Genomic DNA, 18,368 nt, shown 5'->3' with positions numbered 1-18,368 from the left:
ATTATAACATAACTAAGCTCACTCAAAAACATGAGTGTTTTACTTACAATCTTACTAATAAATGTAAGATGAAATCTAGTCAATGTCTAACATATAAAAATAATTATTTTCATACTACGAATACTATAGGACAAAGTTTATCTCCCTTTAAAAATACTTATCTACCTTTAATAAAAAATAATCAAATAACCTTTCAAGCCATTTTTTCCAATAATTACTGACTTAACAAAATTAAAAATAAAACCTATAGGAATAGTTACACAGCCTCACTTAAAATATATTCTAAATTATAAAAGTAATTTTCCTTCTACAAACATTAATATCAAGACCTTCTTTACTATAAAAAATACTATATTATCTATAGCCTTTGACTCTTAGTACTAAAGGGTTCTTCCATAACCAAACAAACCCCTATTTAAATACTCAATTATAAAATCCATCTCTTTTTTAGCTCATATCAATACATCATACATTTAAAAAAAATTACTGGACTCCAAATAATTCTTTTAAAAATTAGTTTAAAATTGCAAAATTTAATACAATTAATATCTTAATAATAACCATGAAGAGGCCCTGGTGGTGGATAAGAGCTTGGCTGCTAACTGAAAGGTTGAACCCACCAGCTGCTCCAGGGAAGAAAGATGTGGTAGTCTGCTTCTGTAAAGATTTACAGCCTAGGAAACCCTATGGGAGCAGTTCTGCTCTGTCCTATAGGGTTGCTATGAGTTGGAATCGACTTGTCACAATGCGTATAATAACCATCTCCTAAAAATTACAAAATCTACATAAAATAATTTAAAAAAACCAAGTTGCTGTAGAGTCAATACAGACTCAGTGACACTGTAGGAGAGAGGAGAACTGTCCCATGGGGCTTCCTAGGCTGTAATCTTTATAAAAACAGATTGCCAGGTCTTTCTCCCACGGAGTTGCTGGGTGGGTTTGAACCTCCAGTTCTTTCCATTAACAGCCAACTGCTTAACCATTGCATCACCAGGGGTCCTATGGTAAGTGTTAGAAGATATGAAAAAAAAAAGGGGGGGGGCAGGGTAAGGGGACCGAGAGAGGCAGAGATGCTGTTTTAGCCAAGGTGGTGGGGGACTTGTCTGGGGAGTCGACATATGAGTGGACACTCGAAGGTCAGGGAGGAAGCCACGGGGATATGTGGTGACAAAGGTCCCAGGTAGAGATAACAGTAAGTGTAAGGCTCTATGTGCTTAAGGAACACACTTTTACGGCTATAGTAAAGAGTGAAATAAATGTAGGTATACATCATGTTTTCTCCTGACCTTAACAAATTCTTCAAACCAGGCAGCTTCTCCATGATGTCCCTGAGATACCTGAGTCCAAACTTCCCAAAAGTTCACACATTTTGTGCTCCAAGCTTGCTCCTTCACGTCACCTCAGTCCCTTAGTTGTCGGAATCATCAAGGTGAGCTTTACTCTAGACCCTTCCTTCTAGCTTACTCCTGGTCTGGTCACTGAGGCTCTGTGGTGGATTAAAGATGGCTGCAGATTCTTGATCACTCTTCCCATGTAGAGGTGGGGTTGACTTCCCTTCCCCCTTGACTCTGGGCTGGACCTGGCTGCTTAACCAATAGAATGCAGCAGAAGTGATGACGGGTGACTTCTGAAGCTGTGTCATAAGAAATTTTACAGCTTTTGTCTGAGTCTCCTGGAATGCTCACTCTTGCACCATTCCCTCTTGGAATTTAGCCACCATACTGAGAGAGTCCCAAGCTACATGAAAGGGTCCAATGCGAGCGATAAAGAGAAAAAAAAAAAAAAAAAAAACGGCACCGCATTTCTAAAAATCCCATGTTGTTGGGTACCACTGAGTCGATTCCAACTCATAGCGACCTCATATGTTACAGAATAGAACTGCCCCATAGGGTAGTTCAGTAACAGTATTGATAATCCCAGTTGACCTTCCAGCCCATAGCCACCATCAACTGCCAGTCATGTGAATGTGCCATCTTGGCTGTCCATCAAGCCTTCAGATGATGCTAGCCCCAGCTGCCACTAAGTAAAATCATATGAGTGACTCCAAGCAAAAACCAGGCAGCTGAGCTCAGTCAACTCATAGAATGGTGAGAAAGAAGTCATTGTTTTAAACCAACACTATGCTCACAACAATGTCTTCATTAAGCATCATGATGCAAGATGCCCATATATTAAGTAAAAGTTCCAGCTGGTAAACATGACATGGACCTTATTAAGAATGTTTAATATATAAATTCTCATTGTTTTCAGAATGTTTATGGGATCTTAAAGGAGCCCTGGTGGCAAAATGTTTAAGAGCTTGTCTGCTAACCAAAAGGTTGGCAGTTTGAACCCACCCAGGGAATCCATGGGGCAAACTGGTTCTGTGAAGATTACACTCAAGAAAACCTTATGGGGAAGTTCTACTCTGTAACATAATGAGGTCGCTATGAGTCGAAATCGAGTTAATGGTACCCAAGAAGATGGGATTTTTAAAAATGCAGTGCCATTTTTTTTTCTTTTATCAAGACATGGTAGCATTTGAACTATGGAGCACTGCAAATGGAATTCAAGTCCACAAGATGGAAACACGGCAAGGAGTGCAGTGAAATGATATGTTCCTAAAACAGCAATTTCAAGCAGGAAAGATATGAACCGTGTGATTTACCCATTTTGTGAGCAAAGGAGCTTCAGTTTAAATAGCTTAATTTAGCCGGTACAGTGAATACTGCTGCTAACTGTATTCATGTTTGAAGAGGTATGGAATCTTGTGACAAAAACAGTTAACATAGCAGGCCTAAGGGTACCATTTTACAAGGGCCTGTTTGCAGAGTTGGCCATGGGCTGGTGTCTGGGAACTTGGCTTGTGAAGTATTTCATCTGTTCCCCAACTGATAAGGATGGGCTAGACAATTTGTGCAAACAATGTGATTTACATCAAACACCTGCTTTCCTTCTGGGAGTCTGGAATTTTGGTCCATGCTAGGCAGAGCTTGGTGCCTACCTGACCAGCTCCCAATAAAAACCCTGGGTGCTGAGTCTGTAATGAGCTTCCCTGGGCACAAACATTGCATACATGTTTTGTTGTTGGGGGAAGACAGCGTTCTTTGTGACCTCTCTCAGGAGGGGAGGTGCATAATGAAGCATTCACGTGGATTCCTTCAGACTCATATGTGTCCTTTAAGACCCCGCTGTGCATCCTAAATACACTGCTGTCATAAATCTTAGCTGAGACTACAATTATATGCTGAGTACCAGTTCTTCTAGTAAATCTTCAGGTGTGAGAGTGGCCTTGGGAGCCTCCAACAGTTCTACTACTAGTTGTATCAAAAATGTTTAACCTTAAACCAAAAATATCCCCTGAAGTCTTCTTAAAACCAAAGAGTAGTTTAGCTTAGCTAGTAAATGTGTTCCTGCAGACATTATGCTCTTCTAAGATCTATCTATATGGGATCAAATTGACAACAGCAACTTGAACAATTAGATATAAACCTTAGGATCAAGCAAGTTCTCTGAAGGTGGGCCCAGGAAACTACAGTTCTAATACTTCCTCTTTGGTGGTTCTAATGCACATTCCATTTTGGAACCCCTGGCCTGTGGCTCTAACAGTCATTTAGGGCAAAAAAGTCTCATGTTGCTATTTCTAATGAGTCCACTTTTGGGGTTCATATGAATCTGAGGTTCTTGATTTACAAAAAGTGTAGAAAATCAACCAAAGTATCACCTGATGTCACTAATTTCATAAATGGTAACTTCTGTCCTTACCATTCCTTGGACATGTCCCTTTTGCATGGGATCCCCACTCTGCAGTAGTCTCCAGGAAGATATCAACCACTCCTCCCTTGTGGAATTCCCATTTTGGAAAAAGGGACTTGAGAGCACTGTGGCATCACACACATCTTCCCTCAGAGTCTCTAGCAGTATCTTCTTTCAACCACGCTACTTTCAAGACTTGCTGAATGGAAACATCTCTAGAGAACCAGTCTGGGCAATAAGAATCATTAAGCAACGTTCTGACCCTTGTTGGACCTGTTGGCAGGTCCTTCCTTCCAGGCTCCTGCCTCTTCTGAAAGCTACACAAGGATACTGGTCCCAGAAGCAGGACTAAACATCTGAAACAGTTTTCCCATCAGTTCTGGCCAGGCTGCTCCAAGCAAGGCATTTCCCTTCTCTTAACCTCAGGTCTCTTGTAAATTGTTAAGGGTTACAAAGGGTATTATGAAAAGGTATCAGGTGACCACAAAGGTGCCTTTGGGTAAATACCTTTAGTACTTTGTTGTGATAAAAAAAAAAAAAAACCACATATGTGCCTTCTGCTTTGTGCAGTGGTGGCCAAGCTTTCACAAAAACTCCGCCCTGTGTCCCCAGGCTCTTACTCCCTGGGACCCACTGACTTCCTGGTGATAAGGCTCCTGGGAAAACCAGTCTTAAAGAAAAGGACTGAATCATGCTCTTTAGGCCCAGGGTATTCCCAGAAACTAAGAAGCTTTCTTGTCCTACTGCCCCAGTAAACAGTAACTGACCAAATAAGAATCTGACACCCTGGTTTTCTTTTTGCTCTTGCTTTTTTTAATTGTCAAATTACTGTAACAGTGACAGTGAATAAAAAGTAGAGAACAAAAATCACACATGATCTCACAAACCAACTGAGGGCAGGTGCTGTTGTTTTTCTCACCTTTAAGAACACATTTGAAGGGCTTTTAGAGTTATACAAATAAGAAGTGTACGACCAGGGAATGCTACAGAAGGTAAAACGGAAAACAATCATCTCCCTCCCCACCATATCCCACAGTTAACATCCTGCCAGCCACTTTGAATAATTTCTGTTCCATTTCTTCCTCAAGGTTACCTTTGTATCTCTGATCTTCCATTGTCTTTAGATTGTACTGCCCTCCTGTGATTAGGTGATGATTTGACTCACACTGCTACCCCTCCACTGACTTCTAATTTTTGGTCACTGTTTTGAGCTCTAGTTTTGGTCTCCCAAGTAACCATAAGGAGCTCTGGTGGTACAATGGTTAAGCACTTGGTTGCTAACTGACAGGTTGTGATTTGAATCCACCATCTGCTACTCAAGAGATGTAACTGTCTGCTTCCGTAAAGCAGCAGACCATATGGAGTAGTTCTACTCTATCCTATAAGGTCACTATGAGTCGGCATCGACTCAATGGCAGTGGCTTTAAGTAACTTTATGTATTTTTTTTTTAAAGCCTACTTCCTAAGATGAGGATAAAAGCATCCTCCTCTACCCCTACCTCTCTTTTCCCTTACACTTTCCAACATCTGCAGGCTTTGCCATTATTGTTAGTGACAAGACTAAGAACACTGGCACTCTAATCTATTGCTGTTAGGAAGTCTGTGTGTCACATCTATGGTTTTCTTCCTCATAATTAAAAACCAGTATACACTGTTTATATCATACCTATGCAAATATTGTTCATGGAAGGGGCGGTCAACATAATCTGATTCCTCATCTTGTATTCCAATTTCCTAAGCCCTCTTCCTCCTCTAGAAAGAATTATTAGCATTAGGGTCAAACGAGTACTTTACTCTCTAAAGTTTGGCCTAAACTCTTGTATAATCTGTACATTTTCTTGAACAATTTGGTTACCTAAGTCTCTGATTACCTTTTTAAAAAAAAACTGGGAGAAGAAATAGTCCATTTAAAAAAAAGCCATAATCCTTTCTTAGTTTTAAAATTTTTTCTCTGAAAGATTCTGGGACCTCTTTTTAATCAGGGGGTTCTCAATTTTCATGCTGCAGGGGTCTTATTCTTCTTGGACAGTACTTGGCATGATCTAAATAGCATTTCTTCTTTTAGTTCTGGGAAAATTTCTTACATAACTTTGATAAATTTTTTTATGGAACTTCTTTATGCAACTCGTTACTGGATTCCCTTACCTTTGATACATATATTTTTGTCTTTTGCTCTTACGTTCTGAGAAATTTTACTTTATACTTCTGATACTTTCTTGTCCAACAATCTTGCTTTCAATTCCAAACACTGTGGTCTTATTTTACATTTGCAGTCTTTTCTGGACTCTTTCTTAGGATAATTTAGCATTTTAAATATTCGGTTCCCTCCAATGTATTTCTTTGGGGTCAGTTTTTGTTAGACTCTTTCATGTTGGAAATTTTCTTCATCCTTTGCTCCTTAGCACACATCCATATTGAAAAAGAGGCTATCACAAAGCTAAAGGGAAGCTCCACAGATGGGCCAGGGCTGGCTTAATGACACACTTAGCTTCAGGTTGAAGAGGGCAAGAACCAGTTGCTAGGATGAAGGCCCTTGATATGCAGATCGAGGCAGCTTTTGCTCTGCTGCAAAATACTTACACAGATTCCCTAATACCCCAGTCTAAGATGAATTCATTTTTTTTCAAAGCACGTAACCCCTCCCTCAACTTTTTTTTTTTTTTTGCTTACCCACAGCCAGATACATGTCAGACAAGAAAAAAAGGGGTGGGGGGGGTGCACTCAGAGTTTCATGAACAGAAACCAGGGGACCAGCATCTCCACTGTTGCAGCCCTCTCTGCACACGTTCCCAACTTTGGTCTTCCCCACTCTCCATCTTCAGGTGATGCTCTCTCAACGACTCTCACACTGCTCAAACTTGCAGCAATCTCTTGATGTCAGTTTGCATTTCCCCCTTTTGGTGAACACGCTAAGCTGACCTTCTTAACCAACTCTTATGAATTGTGTCCCCCCAAAATGTGTTTCAACTTGGCTAGGCCATGATTCTCAGTATTGTGTGATTGTCCACCATTTTGTCATCTGATGTGATTTTCCTGTGTTGTAAATTCTGCCTCTATGATGTTAATGCGGCAGGATTAGAGGCAGTTATGTTAATGAGGCAAGACTCAATCTACAAGATTAGGTTGTGTCTTGAGTCAGTCTGTTTTGAGATATAAAAGAGAAGCGAGCAGACAGACAGGGGAACCTCATACCACCAAGAAAACAAGAGCCGGGAGTGAGCCTGTCCTTTGGACCTGGGGTCCTGTGCTGAGAAGCTCCTAGATCAGGGAAAGACTGATGACAAGGAACTTCCCCAAGAGCCGACAGAGACAGAAAGACTTCCCCTGGAGGAGGCACCCTGAATTCAGACTTCTAGCCTCCTAGACTGTGAAAGAATAAATCTCTGTCTGTTAAAGCATCCGCTTGTGGTATTTTTGTTATAGTAGCACAGATGACTAAGACACCAACCATTCTGTGTACATGTTTTTATATGGTTGTAATGTTTTTGTGTACCTACTGTATTTGGTCCTGTTTTTACTTCATCTAATAAGCATTTTTCATATTGCTATGCAGCCAGTTCTCATGATTAAAGTCAGCCTAACTGAGGAACAAATGTAAGTCAGAGCACATGGAATCTCTGAAATTTAGTTAAAGTCTACTTTTTATTCTAATAATAAAACCATTCTGGAAGACTTCCCAACCTCCTCTTCAATTTGTTACTTGCTAGTTTACACTGAGGATGATTGGTATCACATTTCACCAGTCAACACCAACTTTCTCATGTAGTAGTTTCCTCTTAGATTAAGCATTCAGACTTCTGTATCAAGTCTATCCTCCAGTCTCCCATCATTCCCAAGAATGTGTTATAAAGACAATATCTGATTAAATATGAATAGTTGTTTTACACTAAACAAAAAAAAGAAAATTTCTGAGGAGTACAGCTCCATTCTGATATCCTAACTCCTACTCAGTTAGGAGCTCTAACCAAAGGTTTTTCATTGTAGTCATACTCATAGTTCTTAGCTAAATGCACTGGTAGAGCCACTTTAGTGTGCAAATGAATCACTTGGGATGCTATGTCTGATGGGAGCTTTTAATGATGGCCATCAGATGATACATATGGCTAGGAGAATGACAAGCAGCTTGCAAGGCCGTTTTTGCCACCTGCTCTTACTAGTACCACCCAGACACAGCGAGTAGAGTTTCCTCTTAGGACATACACGATGGCTGAAGTAGTTAAGCAGCCAACAAATCATAGAGCATCTCGAAGGCCTTTTCACTATGTGTCCTTGGAGGAACATGACACCAGTTAAGTAGACCCCAATCAACTTACCCTGACAACCCAAGGGTAGGACATCTCAGCACAGATAAAACTTTCAGGTTTAGTTAAGAATAATGCTTACCCTTCTAAGTATAGCTTAGAGCACAGAGATATGAAACTAGCACCTGAGCTCTACTGAGGTATAAAACTTAATCCCAGAGACCAACTCAGTTAGGACCTGTCCTTGGACGGACAGCCTCTTGGTTAGCTAGTTGCATGACCCTGAATGTAGACTGCCCGATTATCGGCACTATCACTTGTAACTTTGCAAGTGTGCCACTTAATAAACTGCTCCAGCCTCAACAACTGTGCCTCCAGACTCATCACTGGTGTTCTCAAACTCTAGGGACTTCATCACCCTTGGGGACCCTCGACTCCACGTGAGGCCCCCAAACACAGCACACACTTTTGGAAATCATAGGTTCCCAGGTCTTGCTACTAAAAATTCTGATTTAGTAGAATGGGGTAAGCCTGGTAATGTGCAGTTTCAACACACACTCCAGGGAATTCTGACACAAGTGGTCAATAGACCACACTCTGAGGCACAACTTGGTCATCTGCTGTATACTAAACGAGGTCTGGTAAGGGGCTTTCCCACATTGATTATTCATTGGGTTTTTCTCCTATGAGTTTTCTCATGTTGAATAAGGGATGTGTTATAACTGAAAGCTTTCCCACATTCATTACATTTATAAGGTTTCTCCCCAGTATGAATTCTCTGATGTCTTGTAAGTTGACACCGCTGGCTAAAGGCCTTTTCACAATGGCTACATTCATAGGGTTTCTCTCCAGTGTGCGTTCTCTCATGTTTAGTAAGGGTTGACCGGTCATTGAAGGCTTTCCCGCAGTCGATGCACTCATAGGGCTTTTCTCCAGTATGTGTCCTCTGGTGTTCGATAAGGCGTGATCTCTGACTGAAGGCTTTCACACACACACTACACTGATACGGTTTCTCTCCAATGTGTGTTCTCTGATGCACAATGAGGGGGGACCTCTGGCTGAAAGCTTTTCCGCAATGACTGCATTCGTAAGGTTTCTCTCCAGTATGGGTTCGCTGATGCACGACAAGCTGAGATCTCTGCCTAAAGGATTTCCCACAGTCTTTACATTTGTATGGCTTCTCCCCAGAGTGAATTCTCTGATGGGAAAGGAGGTGAGAGCTCCCTGTGAAAGTTTTCCCACACTGAAAGCATTCAAAGGGTTTCTCTCCAGTATGAGTTCTCTGATGCTCAGCAAGGTGAGAACTCCCAGTGAAGGCTTTTCCACACTGATCGCATTTATACGGCTTCTCTCCAGTATGAATTCGCAGATGCCTTATAAGCTGAGTGCTTCGAATGAAGGACTTTCCACACTGGTTACATTTGTAGGGTTTCTCTCCAGTGTGAGTCCTTTTATGGGCGATGAAGTCAGAGCTTTGGCTGAAGGACTTTCCACAATGAGCACACTCATAAGGTTTCTCTCCAGTATGAATTCTTTGATGTACAATAAGGTTAGAGTTCCACCGGAAGAATCTTCCACATTCATGACATGTATATGGTTTTTCTCCAGTGTGAGTTCGCTGATGCCTAATTAGTTTAGAACTCTGAATGAAAGATTTCCCACACTGATTACATTCATAGGGCTTCTCTCCAGTATGAGTTCTCTGATGTACAATGAGGTCATAGCTCTGGCGGAAAAACTTCCCACAACAATGACATTCATAGGGCTTTTCTCCAGTGTGCGTTCTCTGGTGTACAAGAAGCTTGGAGCAACAGCTGAAAGATTTTCCACACTGATCACACACACATGGCTTCTTTCCACTCTGAATGACGTTACAGTCAGTAAAAGATGAGGACCTGTGGAAGGCATCACAGCCCTCCCCACATCCGAACAGTGCTTCTCCGAAATTACTTCCTACCGTTTGTTCAAGGCACGAGCTCTCAGAACACACTTTCCTGCATTCGTCACACTCAAACTGACTTCCCCCAAATTGCATCAGCTTGCGTTCATTCAGAGACCTGCTATGGTTAAGGAAGTTTCCACAGTTCTTACATTCATTGCTATTCTCTGCTGAAAAAATTCTAGTGTGAAAATGAAGGGAAGTATCATAGTTGAAAGATTCACCACTCACAGCACATTCACAAGGTTTATTTCCTGTTTCAACTTTCGCACATTTATTCAAGTAAATGAAATGAGAAAAGGCTCTAGCACTCTGATGATTTTCACAGGGCTTCTGATCTGTTAAGCTGTTCTGATGATTAATGGAAACCGAATCCTGTTTCAATCTTTTAACCTGTGAGTCAGGCTTATGTGTTCCTATAGGTAATGTCTGTGGTAAAAGGCTTAAAGTAAGACTATAACTTCCCCCAAGTACACAGTCCCAGCGTTCCCCTTGAGCAAACAGTCTCTTCGAGGTGAGAACCATTTCACTCACAGAGTTCTCCTGGTACTTTCCTAGGTGGTCCCTCCAATCCTGCCCATCTCCCAGTGACACATACCAGGGGCCCTCCTCCCAAGTGCAGCATTTCATTTCCATGCTGTGGGACAGCTCTTCCCCAGCAATGTCCTCTTCGGAAGCTGGCTCTTTCTTTCCAAGCGTAGTCTTCCAGTCTGAAAGAAATTCAAATGCCCAAATTACTAGCGAAAGTCTCAACGTGGGATGTTGGAATTAAGGCAACCAACAAGTGGGGAGGTGTCTGTGGATTTGTTTCTAATCCATACAGGGTGTGAAGGGGAAGGATGGGTTGGCAAATAGGAAGTAAGTTGTGAAGTGTACAAGATAAGCAAAGATAATGAAGAGACGACCCAGGAGGACTGGCTCTTAGAGAAAGCAGAGGAATAAGCAAGGGGTGAAGATTAACGGGAAAATCCACAGAAGAACTAGACCTTCCAAATATAAAGGCCTCAACACGCCATTTTAGGTTGCCAAGACAGGATCTGCTGTGGGCTGAGTAATGGTCCCTGAAAGATATCCATTACCCAATCCTTGGAAGGAGCCCTCGTGGTGCAATGGTTAAGTGCTCAGCTGCTAACCGAAAGATAAGCAGTTCAAACCCACCAGCTGCTCTGGAGAAGAAAAGATGTGGCAATCTGCTTTCATAAAGATTACAGCCTTGAAAACCCTATGGAGCAGTTCTACTTTATCCTATAAGGTCGCTATCAGTCAGAATCAACTCAACAGCAGTGGGTTTGGATTTTTTTTTTTAAAATCCCTGGAACCTGTGAATGTGACCTTATTTGGAAAAAGGGTCCTTACAGAGGTGGTGAGATTATCCTGGACTACTTGGGCATGCCCTAAATGCCATCACAAGTGTCTTTATAAGTCAGAGGCATTGGGAGATTTCACGCACAAGAGAAGGTGATGTGAAGACAGAGTAGAGAGAGATTAAGACTGCAGTTATACAGCCACAAGCCAAGGAATGCCAACAGCCACCAGAAGCTGCAAGAGGTAAGGAACACTTCTACCTTAGAGCTTCTAGAGGGAGTGCAGCTCTGCTGACACCTTGATTTTGGCCCAGTGATGCTAAATTTCATACTTTTGGCCTCCAGAACTTTATAAATAATTTTCTATTGTTTTAAATCACTCAGTTGGTGGTAACTGGTTACAGCAGTCACAGTAAACTCATTAATGAAAACCAAAAAACTAACCAGTTGCCATCAAGTCATTCCGATTCATGATGACCCCATGTGTTACAGAGTAGAACTGTTCCATAGGGTTTTCAAGGCAGTGATGTTTTGGAAGCAGATTGCCTGGCCTTTCCTCCCTGGCACCTCTGGGTTGGTTCAAACTGCCAACCTTATGGTTAATAATCAAGCGCTTAACCTTCTGCACCACCCAGCTACTTCATGAAACTCATATAGGATCCTAATTTGTATCTTGTCCTAGATTACTGGCCCAGAATCGTACACAGTAAAACAATACTCTGGTTTTGGATCTCATAACAGCATCTCAAACACCAACACTGAATATTCTTAATGTACCAATTCTACCATTTCTTTGGGCTGCCCAGAGAAGGAACACTCTTTAACCACTCCAGAACTGATCCATCAGACACCCCAAAAATGCACTGTTATTTCTGAAGTAGCGCAGTCAGTTAGACTTGGTGCAAACTGGCTTCAGTCTGCTGACTTCCAGAGGTCCTTAGCCTTTCTGGGCCTCATTGGTTCACAGTGTCTGGCACATGGTGTGCCTTCAATACATAGTGCTGTCAATCTTGTAACCCTTGCTATTATCTGAACGTCCTCACCTCTGCTGAAGATACCAGGCTTCTGACGATTACTGTGGCTGACAGCACCAGGCTCGCAGCTCAGGATCCTTATTTGGATTCTCCAAGATTCCTCCTTTAGTTTCACTGACCCCTTTTGGTCTTGAGGCCACCTGTCTAGTGCTATCAAGTCCCTCTGCTTAAGTGCCTGCAATCTGCTCTCTGTGCCTACCAGGGACAAGGACCCTCCATGTAGAAAAGCATTAATGCACAGGCACATTCAAATTGTAGTGTCAGTAAAAAAACATTGACTATACCACGGACTGCCAGAACAATGAACAAATCAGTCTTGGAAGAAGTTCAGCTCCTTAGAAGTGAAAACAGGGAGACTTCATCTTGCTTACTCTGGACATGTCATCAGGAGGGACCAATCTCTGGAGAAGGACATAATGCCTTGTAAAGAAGAGAGCCAGTGAAAAGAGAAAGACCCTCAACAGGATAGACTGACACAGTGGCTGCAACAATGGACTCAAACACAGCAAAGATAGTGAGGATGGTTCAGGATCGTGCACCATTTCATTCTGTTATACACAGGCTCGCTATGAGTTGGAGCTGACTCGACAGCACCCAACAACAAAAAACAATCTCTGGCCATCACTTGTCTTGTGGCAGGACACTTTGCTTGTGCCAAACAAAAACTCTCTGACCCTCTTGGCCAAGGTCACTATCTATACCCACTTCCTCACCCTTCAACAACACACACCCAATGCCATTCCCGTTTCTAAAACTCTGCTGTGCTCCTCTAATGAGCTCCCTCAGAATCCCTCAGAATTTATATGGAAAGAATTTTTTGAATATAAAATAATGTCCCACCAAAGGGGAGAGAAGGGGGATGTGGGGACAAGGAGAAATGTTCGGGTGGCTGGGCACTGAAAACCAGGCAAAGGAGATTAAATGCTCTGCAGCAGTTTCCCTCAGGACCATGAAATGAGGAAACCGGGCCATCCAGGTGGGTCACTTAGGAAGCAACATCTATGCCAGGTGAGATGAAGCCAACTGAATTCAGAATGACACCATTTGAGGCATGATATGAGAGATGTGGCCTATGGTGACTGAGGCAGACTGAGGATAAGTAAATGTAGGTGAAACTTCAAGAGAAAAATTACGCAGGCTGCAGAGAGGTAAGTTATAGGAAGCAGGAAGAAAAAAACCAAACCCGTTGCCGAAGAGCTGATTCTGACTCATGGCAACCTCATGTGTTACAGAGTAGAACTGTGCTTCACGTGGTTTTCTTGGCTGTTATTTTTATGGAAGCAGCTTGGCAGATCGTTCTTCCATGGCGCTGCTGGGTGGGTTCAAAATGCCAACCTTTAGGTTAATGGAGTGCAAATACCCAGGGACCTTCAGAGCAGGAAGAACTGATATAAATTCAACGCCTCCAACCTGCAGAATGTCAGTGGTGGTATGAAGGATACATACAATCATATTGTATGTAGAAGCCAACCTAATAAGGCTATATACTGTATGACTCCAACTATATGACATTCTAGAAAAAGCAAAACTATGGAAACGGTAAAAATAGCAGTGGTTTCCAAGGGTCCAGGAGGAAAAAGAAAAGGATGAACAGGTGTAGCACAGGACATTTTCAGGGCAGTAAAACTATTCTGTATGATACTGTAATGGTGGATACATGACATACATTTGTCAAAACCCATAGGACTGTACAAAACAAAGAGTGAACCCCAGTGTAAACTGTGCACTTTAGTTAATAATAATGGATCAAAATTGGATCACCAATGATAACGAATGTACCACATCAATGCAAGATGTTAATAACAGGAAAAACTGTGTGGGGAGAGAGAGAGTATACAGGAACTCTGTACTTTTTGCTAAATTTTTCTGTAAACCTAGAAGTGCTCTACAAAATAAAGTCTGTTAATTAAACAAACAAACAAACATCAGGAAAAGATGCCCAATTAGTCGGGGTGATGAACAAGTTCTAAAATTGATTGTGGTGATGGCTGTACAACACTACGAAGATCCTAAAAACCATTGAATTATACACTTTAAATGAGTGAATTTTGTGGTATGATATTATGTATCAATAAAGCTGCTTAAGGGAAAAAAAAAAGAATGGTAGCACTTTTCATGACAGCCAAAACGTTGAAACAACAGAAATACCCACTGAGAGATAAATGGGTAAATAAAATGTACATATACACACAATGGGATACCAATTAGTCATCAAGAGAAATGAAGTCCTCATGCATGCCACAACATGGATAAACTTTGAAAACATTATGCTGAGTGAAATAAGTCAATCACAAAAGGACAAATGCTGTGTGAGCTCACTTACATGAAATAAGTAAATACATAGAAACCAAAGATTATTAGTGGTTCCCAGGGGTAGGAGGGAGGGGGTAATGGGGGAGCACAGTACAGTGAATTACTTAATATGGCCCTTCTAGCCATAGCCTTTATAACTCCCACCAAATGACTGGATGGGGCTATGCAAATGAGGCGCTATGGCCCACCAAGGGGTTTGGACAGTTTGCTAATAATGTAAACAAGGTGTATGGCACCCTAATGAGGGGATCGGTCAGTTTTGCCATCCTGCTAGGCTTAAACAAGAGCCAATTCCAGAGCAGAACCTCCTAGATCCAGGAGACAGAGAGAGGAGCAGGAACATGGAATATAGCAAAAGATAGTGGCACGAGATGGCAGGAACCAGGAGACGGTGAGACTTGCTGACCCACGGAGCTAAGAGTTGTAATGCTTCCCTGAGCAGGTCCCCAGCAGCAAGGCCCCAGCAGGATCAGGAGACAGAGGGTATGAAAAAGCTGTCCTGATCGAATAACTGTATCCTGAGTTGTTTCTGATCCTGATCTTGAATTGTACTGTTACTTCTCTAATAAACCACTTAATTTTAAGTATGGTTCGTGAGTTCCGTGAGATGTTGCAGTGAATTACCGAACCCAAAGACCGGAGGGAGAGTACTGAGGGGAGAGGAAGTAGCTGATGTTAGAGATGATGGAGTGGTACAGCAGTTTGGAAAAGTTGGACATTTGGGACATCTTTAACCTCCGCCTCATAGGAACCAGCTTTGTGCTGATCCCTATAAAAGAAATTATTTATTTAGGGGGCAATTAAAGTTATGTTAATGGTGGTGGAATGATTCGGAAAAGGACAGCAAGAATGAAGACACAACATGAAGAATGTGATCAATGTCACTGAGTTATACATGTAGAAATTACTGAGATAGTATGTGTCTTGTTATGTATATTTTCACAATAAAATTACATTAAAAAAAAAAAGGTCCAATTAGGACAACACTGGGAACGATAAGGAGGTAGAACTATATGATTAAAGGAGGTGGGAAAGCAGGTCACGAGCAGAGATTCTGGAGGAATTCTTCTGGAAGGAATGGATCACTGCCATTTCCTAGTACACACACGTACTCATCATGCCTCAGGGTCATAAAGAAGTTATGGGAACATCCAAGATGGGGAAGGAGCAGACACCCAAGTGAGGGACAAAGGCAGTGTCCTGAAGGGTGAAGCTGGAGGAGCTACTGCCCTGGCTGGAGGTCAGGATGGGAGGCTTAAGACGGGACATGAGAACCTGGGAACAAGACAAAACTGCATTGGGATGATGACAAAAGGGGATGCTATGGATTGAATTGTATCTTCCCAAAATATGCATTGAGTTTCTAACCTCTACAACCTGTGGATCTAATCCTACTTGGAAATAGCGTTTCTTGTTAAGTTAATGAAGCTTTATCAGTATAGGTTTGATTTGAACTTAATGTCTTTTGAGATATTTAAAAGTAGATTAAACAGACAGAAGCAAGCACAAATGGGGGTAAGTTAGACGCCACATGGAGACTGCCAAGGAGCCGAGGAATACTGGGGCTAGAGAAGTTGAGAGAAGAACCTTCCCCCAGAGTTGACAGAGACAGCGAGCCTTCTCCTAGAGCTGGTGCCCTGAATTCAGACTTCTAGCCCCCTAAACTGACAAAACAGATTTCTGTTCTTTAAAGCTACCCACTTGCAGTATTTCTGTTACAGAAGCACTAGATAACTAAGACAGAGAGAAGGGGATGACAAAACTGGCCCACCCATGAGAAATGCCCAACAACAGCAACATGCTGTTCCCTGTGGATCCTGCCTGGAAGAAAGGCTGGCATGGATGAGAACGTGGCTCTGCCTCCTCCAACATGACCAAGCAGCACAGAACACTCAAACAAGCTCACTCCCAACGGCCTCCCCTTCTCCTTGGACCGTAGGGCCCTGCAAAGAACTCACTGCCTCGTGTCTGCAAATGTGCTCCTGCATTCATTAGCTGGCCCCCTAACTGCAAAGGCTCACTTGCTGTCTTGTTCTCACCTCGGGGACGTCCATGCTCCACCCTCCATGGATCATCTTGCTCCAGCCGGGAGATCACATCTGGTTTGGAAAACAGAAGCCCTGGTCATGGGAAAGACACAGGACTTGGTGCTCTGGTTGGAAACAAAGAACCACGTCTTCAGGCCCAGCCCTTCGATGTCCAGGGTTGGGTGTGAGTAAACAAGGAGGGGTCCCAGAGCCATCCCAAGGAAGCTGCCCGCTACTCAGGCTACAAGTAACAAAACTTCCAGGGAGGCAGAAGGAATGATAATACTATACCCAATGGGATATCCTGCCCTTCAGAAGCTCCAAAGCAGAAAGCTCCTGTTGTTATTGTTAGCTGCCACTGAAGCCAATTCTGACTCATGGCAATCCCATGTATGCAAAGTAGAGCTGTTCCATAGGATTTTCAAAACTGTGACCTTTTGGAAGCAGATCTCCAGGCCTATCTTCTGAGGCACTACTGGATGGGTTCAAACCTCCACTTGGGTATTATGATGGGAAAACTGCCAATTCAGAGGCAGCACCTGCCTTACCCAGGAAGACCAGGTGCCCACAGGTCTCCAGCATCACATCACGGTACAGGGCCCTCTGGGCAGGCTCCAGGCATCCCCATTCCTCCCAGCTAAAGGTCACAGCCACGTCCTCGAAGCTCACAGGTGCCTGAAACATCACATATAGTACTGTTTCAGTTCGTGCTCGTCTCCCCAGTGGGGATCACCGAGAAGAGAGACAGTGGGTGCTGATGTCCATGAGTATGTACACAGCATCCGGCTTTAGCCTGCACTTGGATCCGATATAGACCTCAGGCCCTGCTCATCTCACTCAAGGTACCACTTACAACACAGTGCATTTTTTACTGTTCTTTGAGTGTCTCGTCTACTGTCAGACCGGAGACCCTGATTTCTGGACTGGAAATGGCAGAATTCTCACTTTCAGCTTCTCTATAAAATCACAGACCCAAAGACAGGCAAAAAGGACAATCTTAAGCAGGGGTCAGTGAACTACAGCCTGTGAGACAAATGTAGGCTATAGTCTGCTTTTTTAGAAGGCTACGAATGGTTTAGGCAATAGTGACCACATGTAGCCCCCCGCAAAAGAAACAAAAAAAATTGCCATCGAGTTGATTCTGACTCACGGCGACCCCATGTATGTTAGAGTAGAACTGCTCCAGAGAGTCTTCAATGACCTCGATCTTTCAGAAGCAGACTGCTCCTCTGGGTGGGCTTGAACCAGCAACTGTTTGGCTAGTATTTGAGTGCTTAACCATCTGCACCACCCAGGGACTCCCAGGAGCTCTTTTAGGATAGCCATAATAAAAAAGGCAGATAGTAACAAGTGTCGGACAGGATATGGAGAAAGTAGAACCCTTTTACTCTGCTGGTGGGAAAGTAAAATGCTAAAAAGTTGCTTTGGGAAACAGTTTGGCAGTTCCTCAAAAAGTTAAACATAGAGTTATCAAATGATCCAGTAATTTTACTCCTAGGTATATATACAGAAGAAACAAAAATGTCCACAGAAAAAATTGTACACAAATGTTCATAGCAGCATTGCTCACAACAGCCAAAAAGTACAAAACCCAAATGTCTATTAACTGATGAATAAACAAAATGTGGTATATCCACACAACAGAATCTTATTCAGCCATAATAAGGAATGAAATATTGATTCATGCTACAACATGGATAAACCTTGAAAACCTTATGCTTAGTGAAACAGGTCAGACAGAAAAGGCCAAATATACCATGACTCCATTTATATGA

At 42.5% G+C, this 18,368-nt stretch overlaps 1 protein-coding gene across 5 annotated transcripts in view; it reads right to left on the bottom strand.

The window, feature by feature from the left end:
* Window positions 1–1,799: 1,799 nt before the first annotated feature.
* LOC100673067 (neurotrophin receptor-interacting factor homolog) overlaps window positions 1,800–18,368 on the bottom strand; it is a 53,553-nt gene continuing 36,984 nt past the window's right edge. Inside the window, exons 2-4 of one of the 5 annotated variants that reach the window (XM_064294310.1) lie at window positions 17,142–17,268; window positions 16,606–16,686; window positions 1,800–10,625 (exon numbers count right to left, since the gene is read on the bottom strand). In XM_064294310.1, coding sequence (XP_064150380.1) covers window positions 8,644–10,625; window positions 16,606–16,686; window positions 17,142–17,268 — 2,190 coding nt within the window. In that variant the 3' untranslated portion in view covers window positions 1,800–8,643. Of the gene's footprint in view, window positions 10,626–16,605; window positions 16,719–17,141; window positions 17,269–18,368 lie in introns of those variants that run through there. The other 4 variants (XM_064294311.1, XM_023543653.2, XM_064294312.1 and 1 more) reach the window with 4 other exon arrangements.

This window comes from Loxodonta africana, chromosome 11, assembly GCF_030014295.1.
Source record: "Loxodonta africana isolate mLoxAfr1 chromosome 11, mLoxAfr1.hap2, whole genome shotgun sequence".
Classification (NCBI taxonomy): Eukaryota; Metazoa; Chordata; class Mammalia; order Proboscidea; family Elephantidae; genus Loxodonta; species Loxodonta africana.
Note: the sequence above shows the minus strand (reverse complement) of the source record. Positions and strands in the feature narration are given on the sequence as shown.